The sequence below is a fragment of the Microtus ochrogaster genome, linkage group LG5 (assembly GCF_000317375.1).
Source record: "Microtus ochrogaster isolate Prairie Vole_2 linkage group LG5, MicOch1.0, whole genome shotgun sequence".
Taxonomy (NCBI): Eukaryota; Metazoa; Chordata; class Mammalia; order Rodentia; family Cricetidae; genus Microtus; species Microtus ochrogaster.
This window is the reverse complement of record NC_022031.1, coordinates 41,146,806-41,170,109: the sequence shown is the minus strand read 5'-3', so window position 1 is coordinate 41,170,109 and position 23,304 is coordinate 41,146,806. Positions and strand designations below refer to the sequence as shown.

Genomic DNA, 23,304 nt, shown 5'->3' with positions numbered 1-23,304 from the left:
GACTTCACCAAAATTAAAAACATTTGTTCTTCAAAGGACACTGGCAAAGAGACAGAATGGGAGAAATGCCTTTAAATCACATATCTGATAAGAGTACAATATCCAGAATGCATGAGTTTCTTGTGGGATTCAATAATAGGGGACAAAAAATAAACAATTTAAAGAATGGTCAAAGAAGTTGAATAGATATTTTTCAAAGAACATATAAAATTCCTGACGAGGGGGCTGAAGAGATGGCTCAGTCAGTAAAACGTTTGCCACACAAGCGTGAGGACCTGAGTTTGATCCTTAGCACACACACAAATCAGTGAACACCTGTAATCCCAGAACTTGGGAGGTGGAGAAGGATGGTCCCTGGCTTGCTGGCCAACCCCCTAGCCTAACCGGAGAGCTCCAGGTTGAGTGGGAGACCATGTTGCAAAAAGATGGGGTGGATGTGCATACGGGTAGCACAGATTGGACTCGGGGTTATTAACAAAAATAAATAAATAAAAAGACATGAAGCTGGGAGAGACACAGAGTGAGGACACTAGGAGGAGTTGGGGGAGGCAATGGTGGGCTGATGTAATCAATGGATCTTATATAAATGTATGGACCATCCAAAGAACCAAACATTATTTAAAAAAATAAGGCGAGAAGCTAACAAGGAAGACACTAGACACTAACCTCTGGTCACCATATGCAAACTAACAAACATGTATACACATATACCCCCCACACACACATGCACACTCATGAACACGTATACACACAAAACCCCCTACACAAAATAAATAAATCTTCCATTATAAAACATCCCTGATAAGCTGGGTGAAGTAGCACATGCTTGTAATTCCAGCTGAAGCCGGCATGACACAGAGTTTGAAGTCACTTTGGTCTACACAATGAGACCCTGACTCAAAAAAAAGACAAGCCAAACCAAACCATAAACCTCTTTCAAAGATGTCCACTAGACATATGAAGAGACACTCAGCACCACTAGCCATCAACAAAGTGCAACTCACGCTGGACAGACACCATAAAAAACACACGTGTTGGCAAGAACGTGGTCGGACTGGACCTTGGCAGCTGGCAGGCGTGTGATAATACAGAGACTCTTTGGAAAGCAGCTTGGAGGTTTCTGAAGAAGCTCTATCCCCCAGACTCCAGACTCTATCCCGGGGCTTCCGAGCCGCCAGAACTTGGTTCTGGCGCATAAACCCTGCACTCTGCAGTGTTTTATTACACTGGCCTGAGCTAAGAAATAAAATTACTTTATGACCCAGAATGTGTAGTTAGAAATGGGAAAAGAATTCACACCATAGGTTAGCCACAAAACTTGTGTGCAAATGTACATAAGGCATGATTAATAATGGCCAAAAAATAAACGTGCTAAGTTCCATCAATGGATGGATGAATAAGTAAAATATGGTAGATCTGTGTTGCTGAAACTGTCAGACCGTGACGGGGAATAGAGCACCGCAGCGTGAGTGAATCGGAAAGCATGCTAAGTGAAAGAAGTCAGACGCCAAACAATTATCATATGCTGGAATTTATGTGACGTAAGCACCAGCGCTCACTTAACAAGCCAAGGTCTCCTGGTATGGTCGGTGGAAGTTAAAACCAAGTCTGGTTGGAGGGGTCTCAGCAAGACTGAAGCCGAGTCAAGTCTATTGCAAGCAATCAGACTTTCTACCTTATCAGGAAAGGAATATAATGGCGGTTGCCAGGGTCAGTTCAATTGTAGTTGCTGGGATGCAATGACATTTGCAGGATATGCAGGGTATACGAGCTTAACTAACATCAGCCAAGCTTCTATATTCTTCGCTGACTTTTAGGGAACACCAAGGTACACAGGAGGCCTGACTGTCTCACTGCCTGAGGGGGTGCCTTGGTTTCTCAGGAACTGAAAGGCACACAGTGTCCCAGGAGTCATGACCTCTAACCTGAAAAACTATGATGGGTGTCTCTCAAGGCAGCCTGACCAGGCCAACGCCACAATTCTCTGCAATGTGATGGCCAAAACAGTCCAGTCTATAAAGCCAAAAAGTACCTCACTTGTTGCTCCAGGCTGGTGCTCCAGATCGAGCTCTGCCCCTTACCCCCAAACCACACACTGGAGCCCCGATTCCCAACACGACTGTATTAGAGATAGGATCTGTGTAGAAATGATAAAGGATAACCGAGGTCATGAAGACAGAGCCCTGATCCAACAAGATTAGAGTCCTCCCAAGAGGAGACTTCACAGAGCTTGCTGTGCCCCTCCTCAGCCATCTGTCACAAGAGGACATAGTGGGAAGGCAGCTGAGCCCAAGCCAGAAAGGGATCCTCCATGACAACTTCCCCCCTCCCCAGACGCCAGACTCTGTTCTGGAGCTTCCAAGCCCCCAGAACTCAAGGCTCTTATAGAAAAGATGGTTCTAGTACAGAAACCCTGCACTCTGCTGTGCATCATCACACCAGCCTGAGCTAAGACAGACGAGAAGGAGAGGGGCTGACCAGCAAGTCAAGAAGTTCCTGTCTGGGGTGACGGAAATGTTTTGAAATTGGCTGTGGTGAAGCCTGGGCAGCTGTGAATAGACTTACAAAAACGGAATCGTCTACTTTAAATGGATAAATTGGATGATGTGTGGCTTATGTCCAAAAATAAATAAACGAATAAATAAATAAATAAATAAAGCTGTTTTTTTTTCCCAATGAAAAAAGATTATCAAAATAGCCAAAGCAACAATGAACTCAAGCGATCCTGGGATGCTGAGAAGGGAGGCTGTTCTCAGGCTAGGGCCAGCAGGGACGCTGGGAATGATCGGATCAGAACCAGCTGGACGGGAAATGCTGCCGTATCCTCCATCCTAATGTGCTGTAGGAGCGAAACGAACCATAAGGAGATGGTAGAGAGAAAAAACTGCCAAATCACCTATCAGGTTTGCTGAGAATCAAAACTTGACTCTCATACCCAGGTTAGCCAATGTGGAGAAGAGCCCTCATCCCCATCTTGGTGGCCAGGAGAATATGTATGTCAAGATCACATATGTGTAGAATATATCTTTCATTACATTTTACAAAAATGACTCAACAAACATTTACAGAATGAACATTATGAATGTGTGTCCAGGCTATGTGCAGGTTTATAGAGTCAGGACCCAACCAGGTGAAGCAAAGACACTGGGAGGTGATGAGGATGGAGCGGATACAGAAGAGAAATCTCAATCATCTTGGTCAGTATCCTAAAGGGGTCACCCCACTGGACAGGATGCCAGGCTGTAATTTACCACCTGTGGTGGTAGACTCCGGGAAGCCTGCGGGCAAGGGGAGCCATTTGTCTTCCGAGGAATCCGAGTCCCATTCTTTTGAAGTATGTCTACAGTAAGCCTACCACACAAGAACTCTGGCTTTGCCACGGTGGCCACCATTTTGCCTTCGAAGGAAAAGTCCATATGGGTTTAAGGAATGGATTTATAGGCTCTGATATCGGCTTACAATGACAGCTGGGACCCTTGGGAGCAGTGCTGACTGTGGCATGTGGCTTTTGAGCCCAGCTCCACAAACTGATGACGTGTACAACTGTGTGTGTGGGTTGGGGGGGCTGATTAAACCTGCTTATTTTAATGTGAACTCTTTTGATTTGAAAACATTGACATGTAATCTCAACATTTGCAAAATAACATCCAGGACAAATAAAAAGTGGCCTCAGCTATGGGCTGCCAGGTTGCCATGTCTGACCCAAGTTTGCTATCACACTAAAATCCCACATAGAGGAAGTCAGGACATCTCTTCTTGTAGTGTTCTGCCGCTCCTGGCACTGGGCTAGAGAAAGAGGTACACATGTGGGTTTTTAATTAAAAACATTTTTAAGCTGGGCATGGCGGCACATGCTTTTAATGTCAGCATTGGGGAGGCAGAAACTGGCGGATCTCTGTGAGTTTGAGGCCAGCCTGGTTTACATAGCTAGGGCTATGTAGCGAGACCTTGTCTCAAACAAGCAAACAAAAACAAACTAAAAAACTAAAAACCAAACAAACTAAACACAGCTAAAACAAAACTAAACTAAAAAAAAAACTTAAAAAAACAACTAAAACAAACTAAAAAAACAAAGAATGTTTTTAAATGATAGAAGCACAAAGCTTAAAATATTCTTGGAAATAATCATAGAGGGGAAACTAACCACATTTCCTACGGTACTCTATTTTTTAAAATTATTATTTCTTTTTAAGATAAAGTCTCAAACTTACTCTCTAGTCCAGGTTGACCTCAAACTAGCAATCTTCCTGCAGCAGCCTCCCAAGTTCCTGGGGTAACAGGTGTGTGACACAACGTGTAACTTACGTCTGGCCTTTTAAACATCAACTTCCTGTTACATAGTAGACTCAGGTGTACCCCATCTTAGTTTGACCTTCACACCCACAAGCTGGAGCCCAGTCATCCAAAGCACAGCAGAGGGGCCGTCTCTGGGACCTCACAGCCTGAAAACACCCACAAGCCTGAAGATGAAGTTTCTGCAGCCCTCATTGTTACATGTAGTGAGGGCTGTGTCAGGAACCTCCCAGGCTAGACCACTACGGTTTGAGATGTGCGCATGCGACCGTTGTCCCGGGACACGATGTACTGTAACAAAGGACTGCCGACATCTGAAAACTCTGTTAGGAAATCTAAAAAGATCCTCTGCACTAATGATTGCAGCCTTAAAAGCCCCAGGGCAGGCAGCCCACGTTTGCATACAAATGACACTGTTTATAATGAGTTTATAACGAGTGTGCTCAAGGATCTGCAGAGCTCTGGCGATGGATGGTTCACCGTGCATGCACAGAACGGCCCTCAACCTGATTCTCCACGGCAACAAGAATAAACGATTCTATTACTTTTGCCAAAGAAATCAGTTATGTCTAAAAAATAAATGTGTGTGTGTGTGTGTGTGTGTGTGTGTGTGTGTGTGTGTGTGTATGGTACATGCACAGCATGCTTCTGTTGGTCTGGGTACTGCTCTATGACTAAGCCCCATCACTCCCCAAATTAAAGGATGGAGCAAGGGGTATAGACTTCAGGATGGGTGCTGGGGATCACTGAAAGCCGGGAGGGGAGGACTTCACTGAGGTCCCATGCTGGACACCCCAGGCCTCCCTTGACAAACAGGCCATCTTTCCTCCTCATTGTGCCCTAGGCCTACATCCTGAAAGCCAGGTGGGTCCCGCAGGAGAACCAGATCAGAAACCAGGCTCTACTTCGGTCAAACTCTGGGCGGTGTTATGATGTGGGTCTGAGTCTCAAAAAGCTTAGAGTTTAGTTAGTTAACAAATTAAGCATTCAGGTGCAACAAACATTTGTTAGGCCCAAACTGTATGCCAGACAACATTCAGGGTTCTTTGTTTCTCTTTTGCTCTTGTTTGCTGCACACAAGTGCTGGTGTATGAATTGTGTGCATGCGTGTAAGAAGCCAGAGGCTGATGCTGCTATGTCTTCCTCAGTCACTTCACTGTGTTTTTCAAGACAGCATGAACAGAAGTTTCTGTCCTGCTCAGTCCCACAGCTTTTCAATCCCAAAGAAACAAACAGAGGATTATATTAATTTTAAACTGTTTGACCTATTAGCTCAGGCTTATTATTAACTAGCTCTTATAACTTAAATTAACCCATAATTCTTATCTATGTTTAGCCACAGGGCTTGGTACCTTACCCAGTGAGGCACTCTCATCTTGCTTCCTCTGCATCTGGGTGGTGACTGCAGACTGAACCTTTCTTCTTCTCAGAATTCTCCTAGTCTGGTTGCCTATACTCCCTATATTTCCTGCCTGGCTACTGGCCAATCAGCATTTCATTAAACCAGTAAAAGTGACAAATTTTTGCAGGGATAAGAGCATTATTCCACAGCAAGACAGGGCCTCTCATGGAAATTAGAGTTCATTTAGTCAGCTAAATTAGCTGCCAGCAAGCCTGAGGATCCACCTCTATCTGCTCCCCACTCCCCAGTACCAGTATTACAAGCATCCATGGTCAGACCTGTGGGTGCTGGGGATCTGAACTCAGGTCCCATGCTTGCACAGGAAGCACTGTATCTACAGTGCCATCTTTCTAGCAGCCAAGATCATTTTGATTTAATTGTACATACATATACATACATGTGTGTATGTTTGTACATATATATGCTAAACAAAAAAATAAAACCAAAACCTTGTCATATAGAGTAGAAGACAAGCCTGCAAATGGAGATACCTATGGCCCAAGGAAATACAGAAAGTTTGGATGTTTTTGGTTTGGTCTTGAGTGTATCAATAAAATGCTTCAAAACCAGGAGCTTGCACGTGAAACACCAGATTTCCTGCACCTTTCAAAAATTTTATCTGCACGACAATACTGAACCTGTATGCTCATGCAGGCACCAATCGGCAGAGCTCAAATCAGGTGTCCTTTAGACAAACTCCCACTTACCTACCTTAGTCCCTACCGTTCCCTGTTGCTTCTGACGTGGGTGTCAAAGTCAGTTACTCTGTCTAATTGTTTTGGATGTTGTTTTTCTTCCTCAAAGTTTATGGCAGGTGACATTTCTCTTTCTGTACAGTGAATCTCTTTATACACTGTGGACTTCATTGTATACACGTCTTTTCAAAGATGGGAAAAATGAAAGATGAGCCGTAGAGGCCACTGACTTCTTTCTTTCCTCTTCACCCCCCACCTGATGCTGTGGGGATCTGGTTTGCTGCCTGAGGGGCAGAAGTGCTCAGATGGCTGGGGAGAGAGGTGGAGGACAGGCTACGGTGAGGGGTTGGCTTCAGGCTTTCGTCACAGAGTTATCTTTCCTTCTTAAGGGGGGTATGAGTCCAAGACGGTAAGGTTTTAGGATCTGTCCAATGTGGACAGTGGGGATGTGGGTATTGTGGTTCATTCTCCTTCTGTTATTAAATATGTTGAAAGAGAAAACAGAAAACACCTGTGGAGGAGGTGCCATGCTGGGTGCAGCAAGGCTCCAGGTGTGGAGGGGGGTTGTCGTCTACAGAATGGGAGGATTTTCCACCTAACGTGTGAAGGACTCTGGTTCTAGTGGCTGTAAGGGGGGGGGGGGACACTGAGAAGCATGAGGAGTGGAGAAGGGTGAGGAGGAGGTGTCAGGAGACAGGGTGGGGTGGGGACACTGCGGCCTGGTCTGACTCTCATCCTCGCTGGCCAGGCCCCTCCCCAGCTCTGCACACACTGCTGGGCAGTGTTTCTAAGGATGAGAGCCTATTTTTAGAGGAGAGATTTATTTCTTTCCATTCCAACTGTTTACTTCTGTCCTGGGCTTGCAATTCTGCCGGTTTGAGTTACAAGGGAGCATCACAGCCCCATGGACCAAACTTGGCTGCTTCTGGGATGGTCAGGCGAGCCTGATCTGGGGCATGGGAGGATGTGCCATTCTGTAAGGTCAGACTCAGAGGCTCAGGTCCTCCCCATGACCCTGCTGCTGACCTAGGGGTGTGATCTTTGGGAAGCTTTTCCCCTCTCTCGGGTTCACAGTCTTGCCATTGTTGATTTTCATCACTACCATGGTCAGGAGACCCAGGGAACTGGTATGATGGCTTGGTCAAAGACAGTACCAACCCAAGGTCTTTCTCCTGTATTTTGTATGCATATTGCAGTGTATGTGTTTGTGTGTATGTGCATGTACGTGCATGTTTATACATGCATGTCTCTGTGTGCATATGTGCACATGTGTGTGCATGATGTATGTGAGAATGCATGTATTTGTGTGTGTGCCTGTGCATGCATATATGTATGCATATCCACCCCTTGTTTTCAGAACCTTTGACACATAAGCTCAGAAACTATCTGCTGATTACAGCCCACCATGTAATAGCAGTACGGTTCCCCCACATTACCCTAGCCCCGTTCATAGAATGGCACTGACTCCTGCAGCCACGGGGCTCAACCACAGGATCTTTGTGGAGACTTATGACAATTGCCATGGAATGCAGAACTACTGGCACGCAAAAGCATGTCTACACAGAATCACATTACGGCAGGCCTCGCAGGCAGGTTGTTTCCACTAGTGCTTCTGTGGTGATACTGTGTCACCAGGTCCCAACAGCTACTTAAAAATCAACGCTTAGACTCCAATTCCTTTATAAGGTTGGGATTAATCCACCTTCTCTCCTGTAAATAGCCTCTTAAAAATAGGCAATTTCCCCTCAACATCTCATTAGCAAGAAATATTAATAAATTACTTGTTGGCAGCTTCCTAATTTTTTCTTTATTTATTTAACTGTGTGTGTATGCATGTGTGTGTGTGTGTGTGTGTGTGTGTGATTGAATATGCCTATGCTGATACCCTTTCCTGCCTGTTCCTGTATATGTAGAAGCTGAAGTATTTATGGATACAGGGTCTCTTACTAAACGCGGGGCTCACTGACTCGTTAGACTGGCTGGCCAATAAGTTCCAGGAATCCATCTGTCTTCCCCTTCCTCACTCTAAGCACTAGGAATTTAGGGGAGAGCCTGTCCTCCTGGCATTTTTATTTGGGATCTGGGGATTTAAAATCAAGTTCTCGTGCTTAGGAGGCACTGAGCTATGGTAACCTAACCCTCGTTCCTCTGAGCCTCAGTTTCCCCATCTTTTTGGTTTTGGTTTTTGTTCGTTTGTTTGAGACAGGGCATTTCTGTGAAACAGTCCTAGCTGTCCTGGTACTCACTCTGTATACCATGCTGGCCTCGAACTCACAGAGATCCACCTGCTTCTGCCTCCCAAGCGGTGGGATTAAGGTGTGTGCCACCACTGCGTGGCTAGTTTCCCCACGGTCCATGCACCATCTGACCCATCAACTGCAAAGGTCTGGGACTGGTGCAAGAACGCACCCATTGCTGCTGGCACCCGTCACTGGCATGACTCGCCCTTCCCATGCTCGTTTCTCCCACTGCCCAGCACAAAGGTGAAGGGAGCGAGGAGCTGGCTGGGCTGCAGCGCAGCACCCACTTCAGTGCACGGAGAGAAAGGGCAGGGCTGGGGAATCAGTCAACAGCAGACACTTTTAGCGCATGAGGCATTCCTTTCCCAAGGGAGTCCAAGGGCAGCAATCTCATGATAAGCTCGAGTTTTTCCAGAGTGAGAGACACTAAGTTTCGAGCCTCTTTTTTTTTTTTCTTCTAATGTGCACAAGTTTGGAATCCTCTGTGGCAACGCTGCTTTTCAAGTGTTCTACTCGACTCTGTCACATGACACCGGGGCTTAACAGTTGCATAACCCCACACACCACTCTCTGAAGCGTTTGTTGTCATCAGGCACCGGCAGGAGGGGCTCAGAAAATCACAAGTGGATAGAGTCCCAGGTGCTTTCAAGCCATCTGGACCCACTGGGTCTACTTCACTGAGAAGGGAGCGGAGATCCAAACAGGAAAAGACCCAGGCCTGAGCCCGGGGCAGAGCAGGCCAGACACCACTATCTGTGTTTCCATGATCTACCAGAAAGAAAGGGGATGATTTACGTGTGCTGCTCCTGGAACCACAAAGCCACGGTACAACTGTGGCCCCAACTCTCTTCCTCCAACGTCCCATGAGGCCTTAGAAACATGGCTAGGGTGTGAACTCTAGGGCCACGTTTGGGCTCTGCCCCTGCCTACTTGTGAGACGTTGGACAAGTTGCCCTGCCTCTCAGAACTGGGATGACAAGGGCACCTGCCTCCCAGGATCATGGCGAAGCTAAGCAAGCTATGTCTTCCAAGGCCTTAGAGCGGCGTGTGCACGAACTAAGTGCCACACCATACCATCACACATAAATAAACGCGGGAGTGTGGATCTGCCCAGGCGCAGTGCCTAGACGCTGAGGCCTCAGGAGCGGCTCTGCTTCTGATGGACATCTGCTCTAGGGGCAGGCTCCTTTCCCTCTCTGGACTCTGATTCTGCTCTGGAAAGGGGGACTGGGCACCTGCTGAGCGCCCCTCCTCCAGGCCTGCATACCTTCAGCCTCTCCCAGAGTCCTGATTACAGAACTGGGCCCGAGCCCAGTGAAACTGGAGCTGGAATGTTTTGTTCTGGGATGGAGGGAGTCCCTCCATTTGCCTTTCAGAACTCACTGTCTGGTAACTCAGGCAGGGGAGCCCATCCCAGTGAAGGGGTTCATTGTTCGGCTGGGACACTAACTCTACCACACCATCACCCCTCCTCTTTGGTTTCCCTTTTCTTCTCCCTGAACTGAGAGAGAGAGAAAGGAGCCTTTGAAAAAAAGTCACTTTTGAAACCGCAGTAGCTGAGAATGGCAGGTCTCTGGTGCCTGCTCCAGGACCCATGCCTCTCTCCAGATTGCAATCTGACTCCTGGCACCCTGTTCCCTGACCCGGTAAGCTGGGCAGCAGTCTGAACCTCCCGTTCCTTCCCACTCCCTCCTGTGGTACCCACCGAGCAGCATCTTTTCTGCCACCTTCCAGGTTGAGCGGGCTGCCTGGTACAGAGGCCACACCACCTGCTATTTGAGTAGGGGACTCTCTGTGGGAGTTCTTTGTTGGTTTAGGGGTGAAGCGGGGTCCAAGCTAGTGCCTCTCCACAGTCCTTGGAAACTAAAAATCTTGGTTCAGAGAGGCTCCGCCCTCCTGGGGCTGACACTGGGTTCTGACCCCTGTCATCACCTGCCCTATTTGCAGCCACAGCCTCAGCTGACCTCATCCCCACACTGCAGCTCAGGATCATGCCAACGAGCACAGGGCCAGACACGGTAGGCAGGCAGGTGTCTGGAGTGCTCCCGGGGAATGGTACAGATTCCACTCCCTACAGGGTACGTCTGTGGGGCGGGAAGCGTCCTTATCTTCAGGAAAAGCCTATGCCCACAGGAGCTCCCAGGATGCAAGGCTCCCACACGAACCCCTTTCACCTCCCATCTGGCCTAACATTTCCCGGGTTAGCATCCAAACCACTAAACCACATGGAATTGCCTCCCTTTGAGAAGCTCCCCAGGGGTCACCTTGCCACCTCTGTTATGCACTCCCTTCCTTTTTCTAGTCATAGATGACTTTCCGCAGAAACCACACTGAGACTCTTCCTCCCAGCAAACCCTGACACAGGGAACCACACTCAACTGGAATTCTTTGTTTTTATTCTTGACTTCAAAAACCTAGGGCGAGGTTCCAACCTCAACTGCTCTGTGGAAGCTCCCACCAGGAGGAAGCGATCCTCACTCTGAGCTCCATCTGTTCCTAGGGAGTAATCCATTTCTGCCCACCTGGCACACCTTGGGCCAACCAGAGGCAGCATCTGTGCCAGGCTCCAGTGATGGCACCCAGCACCAAGACAACTGTGGGCAGTCACATGGCTTGTATTCTCACTCTTAAAAGAGATTCCCTCTTGTGGTTCTATGGAACAGCGAGCTAGAATCGTTGGAACAGAAACTCAGGCGTTCCTTTGCTTTGCTTCCATTGCTGTTTCCTCTGAATGGAGGCAGCAGGGGAGGAAAGCCCTAAGACCACCGAGGCCTCTTGCTAGCCACCTTGAACAGCCCCACTAAGGAAGAAAATTAACGGTTGAAAGCATTGCAAACAGCAAAATGGAGGTATACTAGTTAGATGGATGTCTTTCAGGGGACTGGGAACCAGCACTTAAACAAGCAGTCCAGACTATCCAGGAAGAAGTATAGTCTGTAGATGAAAACGGTGCCTGAAACTGAGCCCTGAAAGGTCCAACCAACTCCATCATTCCCCTGGTGGCACACAAGGCCTGGAGAAGAACAGACCACAGCCAGCCCAAGATCACATGTATCAAAGACAGGGCCCTGGGTGGGAGGCGGGGCATCTATAATCTGGCCTTGTGAGGTCCCTGCTGAGCCTTACTTGCTGTACCTCAGCAGTGATGGCCTGTGAAATGCTACAAAAGTGATGTTTGCTTTATGGGCCACTGCTAGGTCATAGCTGAGCAATGCCTGGCTTTAAAAGACGCATGCAGGTTCCATCTTTAATGCCATTCATATCTGCTTCTGCTTGTACAGGCATATAGTTACAGGCTGGAGACCTGTCCAGGAGGCTGGTGGGAAGGTCTCCAGTGGGGCTTGCCAAACAAGGCATCACTGAGGCGTCCCGACTACACAGGAGACCTCCTGAGCATTCCTAAATATGTCAACAGCGAAATTTGCTCATGAAACCTAAAACACACGAGAGGGGCCTTGGTGTTCTCTATTGCACAATTTATTCCAACCTGTTGGGGGGGGTGGTAATAGCAACACAACAGCCCTCTGAGGACTGCTGCAGGGCTAAACCAGGAGGCGGGGCTTTGCAGTGTTAGCCAGGAGGTGAACCTTGCAGTGTTGGCCAGGGGATGAACATTGCAGTGCTAGCCAGGAGGTGGGGCCTTGCAGTGCTGGGGCAAGGCTCCCTAGGAGTCTACCTGTTCTCTGAATCAGGGACCTCATGTGGTGCTGTTTCCCTCAGAGCCTAGACCCACAGGTCCAGGATTCAAGGTGGGACACTGGAGCGGTGGCCCACAATGTCACCCTTAGTGAACCATTAGCAACTGTTTTGCGTCTCTTCCGAAGGAGCAAAGGTTTCTGTCACAGGATGCACAGTGATTCCATTGAGCAGGAGGTTAGCACTGCCACCTGGCCTCTGGCTTTCCTTATGCTTCAGAATTAACAGGTGAGCATGGGTGGGGGGTGGGGGCTGAAACTGACTACCACCTGCTCTGCAGCAGAGGTCCAGAAGGTGGGGGGCGGGGAACCCTTGGGGTAGCTCCTGGGGCTGCCATGGTGAAGGCTGGCTGGTAGAAGGCACCAACAGCCTAACCTGAGAAGAACTGTTAACACAAACCATTCAGGCATGAGGCTCAGGGTCACCCCATCAGGTCACGAACCACAGCCAGCGGAGGTGCTTGCTGAGGGCAGAGACTGTGCCGGATGGGTGATGGAAGAAGATTGTTAGAGATGCTGGCTGCCTCCAGCTGACTGCTTAGAGGAGCCGGGGCTGCCGCTGCCATAAGTATCCATCCCCTCCTCCTCCTCCCCAAACATGTATGAGCACACCAAAGCTCCTTTGACCACTCACCTTCAGTCTTTTCATGTATTCACATGTTATGGTACTATTTAAATATTAATTTTCCATCACGGTGTTTAAGTAAACATCCCTGGAGATTTTTAGCCTTCCCTCCTGAAGAGGAGGGATTTTTCTGTCATACAGAGTATCATGTTGGGCACAGTTATGACATGCTGTTGTCTTCATTTGCTAATAATTGCTCTGGTGTGAAGAGACACGTACAGGGGCCAAGTTAACAAAGAGGTGGGCTTGTCATGGGCAATTCTATGAGTCACCTTGCCTGAGCCGTGGTTGCCAGGCGTTTGGTTGGATGTTATTCTAATTGTATCTGAGAGGGTGTTTCTGGGGGAGATGAACATTTATGTCTATAGACTGAGTCAGGCAGATGGCCTCTGTGACGTGGGAGGGTCCATCCCATCTGTCACAGGCCTAAATAGACCTGAGGAGCTGACCCTCCCCTAGGAAGGAGGATTGCCTCCTACCTAGCAACCTCAGCTGGGCCACAGTTTCTTGTTTTGGGCCAAAAGCATCAGCTTGCCTAGGTCTTCAGCCTACGAGCATTTAGGTCAGACTGGCATCATCGGCCCTCCTGGACTCCAGCTTGCTAAGTGCCCATCTCAGGGCTTGTCAGCCTCCAAAACTGTATGAACCAATTGCTTATAAATCTCTCAGTAGGATATACATTTACTCTCGCACACACACACGCCTTACTGGTTCTGTTTTTCTGGAGAATCATGAGTCAATACAACATTTTAAAAATAACCCTGCCAAGGCAACACCATCCCAACACACTGTCATATAAGGAGAAAGACACTGGTGGCTTTGAGAATGGCCCACCCGCTCCTCCCTCAAGCGGCTATCACACTGCCCCTTCACCAAGTTCCTGGGGCACTGACCCCCCCCTCAAGACCAGTGTCCCCTCTTCTGCTACTCACATCAGGGTCTAGCTCATCCAGCTCATTCTCCAGAGTCCTGAGCTCCTCCTCTGTGAGGGCCCCCAAGATTTCATCTTCATCCAGGTCACGGTATTTCTCCAGCTCGCGTCTGTAGGACATTGTGGAAGGGTGTGTCCTTGTCTTCTGAACTTCTGGGCTAACTGGTGACCTGCCAGGAAGAGGAAAAGCCCTTGAGATAGCCCCCTGTCAGAGTTTCCCTCCAGCAGCAGGTGGGATGTGCTTAAGAGTGGCTAATTTGGACTCCTCCTCTCTCCACTTCCCAGCAAAGGGCAAGCCCTGAAGGTGTGTGGTTTAACGATTTGTATTTTATGTTTTTGATACGTGTGTGTGACATGTATGACAGAGGATGACCCCAGGTGCCAGTCCTGCTTCCCCACACCTGTGAACACCAGGTTAGCGGCCTGCAGGTTTCAGGGTTTCTCCTGCCTCTGCCATGCTCAGCTCTACGAGGGTCCCAAGGATTTTCACTCAGGTGCTCCTGCTTGTGTGGCGAGTGCTCCACCCTCTGAACGTCTGCCCAGCGCAATGGGATCCATTTTAGTTGGTGCCAGTCACCGGAAGCAAATGGGTGACTATCAACGGTGCGAGCACTTGACGGCAAATTTATTCTTAAGGAGTTCCGTTATTCTCCAGACAATCGTCCCAGTGTCCCAGTGGGAAGGGCCAGCCACTGTCAGATTAGTTTTTTAAAGGAGGAGGGTTAAGTGAGCACCCACAGAGTGCAGGCACCCCACCTACCACATTTTCGTCAATCCCGACAGAAAGCATCCTATTGTAACTTAGGTTTTGATATCAAACACAGAGCCACCCATCAAACACCACACAGGTTCTCCAGTTTGACACGCACGTGAGTATTCAGTGATATCTCCTTTCCTAGAGGACACTGGGCTGAAGGAGGTTCAGTGACTCGCCTAACCCACACCACCTAGAAGGAGTAGGTCAACAGTTTGAACTCAGGTGTTCGGGCCCTCTAGCTTTTCTGTGGTGGAAGCTTTTTCACGGATATCATGGTCGAGAACCACTGACCGGACCCCTCATTATATTCCCCGGGAAGAAGTGACTTATCCAGGGGAACCGAGTCTGTGCCTGCCACCCAGGCTGCTTTCTCCTGTTGGATGCCACCCAACACCCGTAACAGGACCATTCACACCTGTGAACTCATTCTAGCTGGGGCTCTAAGTGAGATGTTTTATCAATGAAGAAGTTGAAAGATGGCCTTGCTCAGGGTCCCTGACAGCTGTGGGTGTTCCTCTGCCGCACTGCATAAGCCTCCCTCTAGTCTGAGGGGGGGCAGCAAGGCCATGAGCCCTTCTCTCCCTTAGCCTAACTAAAATAATAGCATGACAAGGCTGGCCTATCTGTCACCTCCCTAAGAAGTCCTGGCAATTTCTCATGAACCTGACCTCACTGTGGCTCCAGTACCGGGTTCATGCCTCTTTGATCCATTTCTCCCATGAGGCCCTTGTTCCTTACCCTCAGGGCCCAGCTTATAGCAGGAAGCTTCTCACTAACACCATCCCAACCTGCTTTTCTACTTGTCTTTGGTATCACGGAGGAGGCTTTGGACTTTTCTCCTCTTGGAGAATGCAAGCTGCTGCAGATTTCTGGCTGTGGGTCTGCCCCCCACATATATAAATATATATAAAACCTAGGACCACCTGCCCACAGGTGGACTGGTCCCTCCCATATCAATCAATCATCCATCAGGACAATGCCCCACAGGCTTGCCCACCGCCCAATCTGTTGAAGGCATTTTCTCGGTTGAGGTTCCTCTTCCCAGATGACTCTATCTTGTGTCAAGCTGACAAAAGAAGCAGCCAGGACCCCCGTCCCCTTGCTTTCTGGGCCACAGTCGTGCCATGTGATGTCCGCTTCCGCCATTCCTGCCCACCATGTTTCTGCGGCCATGTTATGATGTGGCCGAGAGGACTCTCACTGCAGGGGAATGGATGGGGCTGCCTGACTCTGGATTTTCACCTTCAAAACTGTGCACTAAATAAAGTTCTTTATCTTTAAAAGTACCCAGTCTCAGGTGTTTTGTCTTAGCAATAAAAAGTGAGGGTCAGACAGTCCTCAAAGGCTTTAGAATGTACCAAGTCCCACAAGACGTGGACAACAGGACTTCTCAAAACTTTGAATATACAGCTAGCTACACAAGAGATGTGTCCAGCAATAACGTGCAGTAGAATCCCCAATTCCTTGTCATGACATGAGGTCTCTAAGACACTTCTCCACAAACCAGAATCTCGTGAAACAAACTTTGGAAAACACTATCTTAGAGTCACTTCCAGGTCATACTGGGGAGCCATCACACAAGAGACGTCATAGGGACAGACGTCATCAGAACAACCTGAGAGCATCCAGACAGTGCTAAAACCTGGGAGTGTCCCACACTTGTTAGTTTTTGCTAGTTGACTCATTTTCTGGGGGCTTTTCAGTAAGATTTTAGGAGAAGAATCACACACACGTGGTTCCTAGAGAATGGGTGAGCTAGAACCCGCGAACATGGACAGAGGCATCCGCGCGGAAGACAGCTTGGGCAGAAGTTGTTGGGGAAGAAGCCAGATGAGAGAGGTAGGTGGCAACTCTGGGACCTGCTGAAGAAGAGTATCAGGCCCCAGGACGCCACTGGAGGAGACGCCATCATCCAATTTCAGGGTTCTTCTTGTTGAATTCAGGGAAGTTATACTATGTCTCCACCCTGAGTCATTACTGAATTCAAAATCTCTACTTCATAGGGTTTTTAAAGCCCTTTTGAATGTCAAGTGTCTTGTGAAGATTACAGAGGTAAGGAGGCATTGTGTTAAATAAGCCAAGAAGAACAGAGAAGTCTTTGTCAGCCTCAAGCCCCACTCATCTGGTTGGCTCACAGTGTGATTCTGCCTCGGCAGTAGCTCCCAACATGGCCCTCAGGAAGCAAAACGGCTCTGTTGTTTTGATTTGCCTTATAAACTGGGTCCTGCCTTAAGTGTCAGTATGAAGAAGAAAAGAGGAGCTGAAGAAATTTGAAAATACCCTCTCACACCCAAACCTTTGCAATCCGGTGTGTCGATTACACTTTGGGCAGACCTAGTCAGCCACCAGGTTCTTCACCGCACAAACCTCAAGCAGCCAAGAAACATAGAACAATGAATTTACAAGCCGGGGCACGGGGAATAAAACCCTCCAGGTTGCACAGTAAAAATTAACAGGTCAAGGCAAAGGCTATCCATCATCGAGGCCAAGGCCACAGAAACTGAAAGCCCCTGGCAGAGTGGCTCCAGAGGCATGCAATGCTTCTTTGCCCTGTCATTAGGGAAGGGTGGACCATTCCGGCAGTGGGTTCTCCAGTGTCTGCTAGGGGGGGGACACTTGAGGAGGAGGCACAAGGTGACACCATCTTGATGTATGACAATCTCTCCCAGTTCAGGGAGGACTGAGCCATGATTTCGAATAAAGATGCTCCATTTACGCCACCTTATTTGAGCCAGGGAACATCTTGAAGATGAGTTGGCATGTCATCCTTAGTCTTTGACACGCGAGTTTCTCTTTCAGAAGACATGTCAGCTGTAGGATTCTATGCCATGGCTCTTCATGACGAAATCCTGCATCCCAGAGTACATGGCTTGTCTTCTCCTGAATCTCCCTCTTCTCTAGCTTAGGGCCACAAGAGCATCTCGTGTACAGCGTCCCTTGTACCTCCCGGGAGAGCTGTCTCTCCTATGCCCTCCTTCAGGAAGAACCTGAAGCAGCCGTGTTGATACCATCTGATCCTCTCCACTCCCAACTGAGCCCAGAGTTCGGGACTAAATGGGCAAGGGCCTATGGTGTAGCCTAGGGTAGAGGAGGAGGAAGAGGAGAAGGGGAAGGGACGGGAGCTCCCGTGGAGTCTGTCAGCCTCCAGGGACCAAGCACCTGGGTCAGCCCAGCCACTGTTTCTGCCCCTCCAGCTCTGTCAACCCCACGCCTGACACTCTTCTCTTTTTATTGCTAGATTTTCTTTTTCCCTGTGATAAATATACATCACATGACATTTTTTACTGTTTTTGGAGGACGCTGGGGACGGAACCTAGGGCTCCGTGCAGCCAGGTGCACCATTTCCTAATGAGCCACAACCCAGCCATTCGCCATTTTGAAGCGTCCAGTTTTACGGCACTCGGGACGATTCAGTACCTTCTCTTGTAGCTGTCACCACCACCCATCTCTGGAATTCCTTCATCTGTCTCAGCCAAAACTTGGCAACACTGAACACCAGCCCCCCCTTTGCCCCTGTGCCAGGTCCTGCCAGTCATGTTCTCTAGGGCCCTGCCTGGCTTAAGTTTGGCTCCACTGTGTGGCTCACAAGGTAGAACCAGACACTGCTGTCTTTGTGTGACTGGAATCCTGAGTCTGCCACCATCCATGTATCTGTCCTCTTTTCTCTTCCCAGGGCCTTTACCCTTTAGTATCTGTGTTATCCCAACAGCCTGGCCCATCCCTCTGTCTCAGCTCTCCTTCTTCAGATTACATCCAAATGCTTGTGAAAACCATTCTCCTGCAGCCCATGAGCTTCCAATTGCCCCTAATAGCTCCCCTTTTGAGAAAGGACAAAACTCTCCACCTAGTGTCAAGACCTGGGGTCCTAACAACCATCTGAGTGCTGGTTGACTTTCTCCCCTAGCTGGCTGCTGTCCCGAGGTGGGACTCACTTGTACACTAATGTCCTTGGTACCTCCCCAGCTTCTAATCCCACGTCAAGCTTTCCTCTTCTAGCTGTACTGACCATCTTACCCCGGACATTTCAGTCCCGGATCAGCTCTCATTTTTCTGCAGCCTGGATTATCCCTTCCTGCCCCTGCCCTCCAGGTCTTAGGAAGCCCTCAGTGCAGGGTTCCTCTAAGCTGCTCCAGGCCCTTTGATCCCCCCCCCATCCCCACCCAACCTGGGGAGGTTGGTTATGTAATCGGCACTTCCCCTGCAACCCAGGCGGGCCCACAGGGGAGAACAGTTATATCTGGCATCTCGTTTCAATGATCAGGTCCCAGCCTGGCTCAGAGGAAGAAGAAGATAGTAGCTGCAGGTGGGTGGTCAACAAGGGACACAGCCCCCCCACCCCCAGAAGCACAGCTAGGTCAGTCTGGCTAGAGGAGGAAGGCTTGAAGTGGAATGAGAAGCTGGGAAGGTGCCTGAGGACACCAGGGTACAAGTGAGTCCCACCTCCGAACAGCAGCCAGCTAGGGGAGAAAAGTCAACCAGCACTCAGCTGGGTGTGGAAGGGGGAGACGAGAGGATGAATGTTTGGGGGTGCTGAACTTCATGTCTGGGGGCAAGTTCAAGGTCACAAAATGAGAGGAGGATTGTGACAAGAGCCACTTCCCCACTGTAGCATCTAAGAAACAACCACTTTCAAGGAGGGGTGAGTTTCTGTTCCTGGTGGTGTGACCTGGTCCAGGGAGAAAAGAGGAGGAAGCAGGAATGGGGAAGTTCTCAGAGTAATCAGGATCCAAATCCCTGGCCTCCTCACACTTCCAAGGAGGCCCCCCTCCCCAAATAAGATGGCCCAGTACCACCTGCCATCCAGCAGGAGTCTCCTAGGCAGAACTGGTGTGACGGTTAGTCATGACTGTCACCTTGGCAGGATCTAGAATCAGCTACGGAAACCTCTGGGCATGCCTGTGAGGAACTTTCTAGATGGATGAATTGAGACTGGAATGGCCACCCTCAGTGTTGGTCCTGGACCGTCTGAAAGGGAGAAAGTGAGCTGAGCACTAGCATCCATCACTCCGGGCTCCAGGACTATGACAATGTGACATCTGCCTCGCTCTCCTGCTGCCATGCCTTCCCCGTCACATCACAATGGACTTTGGGCACTGTCAAACCCTAAGCCTGGACCAGCCCTTCCTTCCTTGAGTTGCTTTTGTCTGGCATTTTGCCACCGCAGTGGGACAGGTGACTAAGACAACAGCTGTACTGGTTTGAATGAGTGGCCCCCACAGGCTCGCACAAGTGAATGCTTAGTCACCAGAACGGCAAGGATTAATAGCTGTGGCCTGATTGGAGGAAGTATGTCACTGGGGGGTGGAGCTTGAGGTTTTGGTGGACTCCAGTACAGCTCTCAGCTACTATTCCAGCGCCACGCTTACCATCATACCCCCTGCCATGATGATGATGATGGACCAATCTGAAAATGTAAGCCAGCCCCCCATGAAATGCTTTCTCTTATAAAAGTTGCCATGGTCTTGGCGTCTCTTCACAGCAGTAGAACAGCGTCAAAGACAATTAACTGCATATAGAATTTAATGGGTTCATTGTGTGATAGAACCATAGGGCCATTTGAAAGGCAGGACAGCAGGCTGGAGAGATGGCTCAGCAGTTAGGAGTACACACTGCTCTTGCATAGGACCCGAGTTCTGTTTCAAGCAACCCCATTGGGTGGTTCACAGCCACCTGTAACTCCAGCTCCAGGGGATCCAATATCTACTTCTGGCCTTTGTGGGCACCTGCACACATGTGTACATACTCACCACACACACACACACACACATGGTGGGGTGGGGAGGCAGAGGAGACAAAGACAGAGACACAGAGAAAATTAAAAATGAAATAAATCCTTTTTTAAAGGTAGGGGAAAGGTATCAATAAGACGAGGCCTTTCGCTGTCCCTCCTGCTCTGCCATAGTCTCTCTTACTATGTAACGTCACGATCAGCACAGGCTGATTATGATTATTCTTCAGCTCAGAGCATCTGTGACAAGGCTGCTGGCCTCAAGCCCCCACTCCTATCACACAGAGGATGGATGCACTGTGTTGTAGTGGGGCAGGGTAGGAAGCCGATCCCCTTGACCACGGTACAACAGAACCCCTTCTCCCCCGCCCCCGAACCTTCATCTAAGTTCCCACTGTCTTGACCCACAGATTTCCATTCCCTATGTGTATTTTATGTCTTGGGGGCTAACTGTGGTGAAGTCGATGTTTTTACCTTCAGTATTCCCAGGTGACTGCACTGGGGTGGGTGGGCAGGGTTTCCAGGTGGTACCTGGTCAGGAAGGAGAGGGCCTGGGGGTGCAATTCAGGGACAGGGCAGTTGGATTCCAAGAATCTCCGCCAGGAAGCAGAGATGAAGAAGGGTCCGCGTGAGATGAGGTTCCGACTGAATGTAAAAATATAAGCAGGGGGTGGGAGATATGCCTGATCCAGTAAGAGGCCTATCATGCAAGCATGAAGATCTGAGCCTGATGTCCAACACGTATGTAAAAATCCAGGTTTGGCAGTGTAACTGGCTGCCCTAGGTTGGGGACATGAAGACAGGCGGATCCCTGGGGCTGTTGGCCAGACAGCCAACCTAAGACAATGGGCAAGTCCCATGTTCCAGGGAGAGGCCCTGCTTCAAAATCAAGGTAGAGGGGTCCTGAGGAACAACACCTGAGGTTGACCTTTAGCCTCCATATGCATGTGGACACACACGTGACACACTCACGCACGCACTCACAAGTTCAAGGATGAAAGGCTTAAGCATCTCTGGATGGTGACTACAGAGTGTTTGGCCAAACACAGGGTATTTGCAGAACACGGTTCTGGGTACCAGCAAGTGTATATATAGAATACACTTCTGCTCCCTTCCCCAGGTCACATACCCTGGAGGCCCTAGGGCTAACTTTTTTTTTTTCCCACTTGTGATGACAGTCATTTTCCTCCCTGGTGACTACTCACCCATTGCAACCTGCCTGGTCTATTGAGGCCATTGTGCCATGGCAGAAGGAGCCCTGGAGCAGGAGTCAAGGGCCTGGCCGAAGGTTCCGACTGTGCAGTGTGACCCCTGAGCCAGCTGCTACACTCCTCTGGGTCCGCAGCCTAATTCCCAGGGTGAGCTGTGTGACAGACCACTTATTACATGCACAGCATTCTGGGCCCTTGTGGGAGAGAAAAAAAAAAACTAAAAGGGAGGGTGAAACTCACACAGAGGTCCCTGGGGTGATGTCACACCTGACAGTTCTTTGTCCACTACCCTTGGAGGAGATGTGCTAAGCCATCAGATCTTAACAGATGAGGCGTGATCTCAGGTCATCCCTTAGAGAAGAGAATGTGGGCTAGCCCTGTCCTGGTCCTGGCTAGCTGGCAGCCTTGGGTGTGTAGCACTGAGCATCTCTGGGACCCTGTGCAGGGTGAGAATGTGCATGTACTGTTTGTTCCATGCTGGAAACATTAGATTGAATGACACAGCTCAGATGGCTGGATTATCTCTCCTCCCTCATCTCCTGAGAGGCCCAACAGCCAACTCTGCCAGTCCTGGATCATGACAGCTGAGCAACCGAGAGGTTGCATGCAATACAGTACAAACCTTAAGTGTAGAATCCAGGGACTGCCCAAATACACACAACCGTGTAAACACTCAGCTGGTGCTCACCTTGAAGGCCTATTCCACAGCCCTACTTAGTCTCCCTAAAACATGGCAATGCTCTAACCTTCAAAACTACAAACTAGCTATGACTATATTTTGAATATCATATACATTGAAGCATACAGTACAAAGGCTCCTGGTTTGGCGTCTTTTGGGTGTGTGCAGGTTCATATCATGTGTGGGTATGCACGGTGCACGTGTGTGGAGCCAGAGGATAACCTTGGGTATCATTCCTCAGGCACTGACCACTGTTTTGTTCTGTTTTGTTGAGACAAGATCTCTCATTGGCCTGGCACTTGCCCAATGAGCCTGGCAGGCTGGCCAGTGAGCCCCAGGTGTTGACTCTGCCTCAGTCTCCTAGCTCTGATCACGAGATCCACACTTGGCCGATCAAACAGTCTCATGCTTGTAAGGCAAGCACTTTGTCAACCAAGCCATCTCCACAGTCCCAGACCTGGTTTCTTTCAAACAAAGCACCCTATCTCTGAGATCCGACAGTGGCATAGCCTGTATTAACAGTTTGTTCTTTTCAGGGTTGTGTGGTATTCTATGACATAAAACACACCACAATAGATTGATTGATTTCTTTCTTTCCTTCTCTTTTATTTTTCTTTCTTTCCTTCTCTTTTATTTTTCAAGATGGGGTTTATTTGTGTAGCCCTGACTGTCCTAGAACTTGCTCTGTAGACCAGACTGGCCTTGAACTTAGAGATCTGCCTGCCTCTGCCACCTGAGTGCTAGGATTAAAAGTCTGTGCTACCGCCACCCGACTGGATTGATTTATTCTTTAAGAATGCTTAAACGGTTTCCATTACTGGGGGAATTACCAACAGTGCCCTGAATATGTCTGCTGGAAGAAAGAACCACTTACTTTTTGGCCAGTTGGGTATAGAATGGGTACACATTGAATTTCAACAGATGCTACCAAACTGCAATAGATATGGTTTTCCGAAGTGCTTGCTATAATATAATCCGGCCTCCTCGGGAACCCATTCTCTCTCTCTCTCTCTCTCTCTCTCTCTCTCTCTCTCTCTCTCTCTCTCTC

General features: G+C 49.0%; 1 protein-coding gene across 2 annotated transcripts in view; it reads right to left on the bottom strand.

The window, feature by feature from the left end:
• Tmod1 (tropomodulin 1) overlaps positions 1 to 23,304 on the bottom strand; it is a 67,626-nt gene that overhangs the window by 35,305 nt on the left and 9,017 nt on the right. Inside the window, exon 2 of one of the 2 annotated variants that reach the window (XM_005362133.3) lies at positions 13,883 to 14,051. In XM_005362133.3, the coding sequence (XP_005362190.1) occupies positions 13,883 to 14,002 (120 nt within the window). In that variant the 5' untranslated portion in view covers positions 14,003 to 14,051. Of the gene's footprint in view, positions 1 to 13,882; positions 14,052 to 23,304 lie in introns of those variants that run through there. The other variant, XM_026786621.1, reaches the window with a different exon arrangement.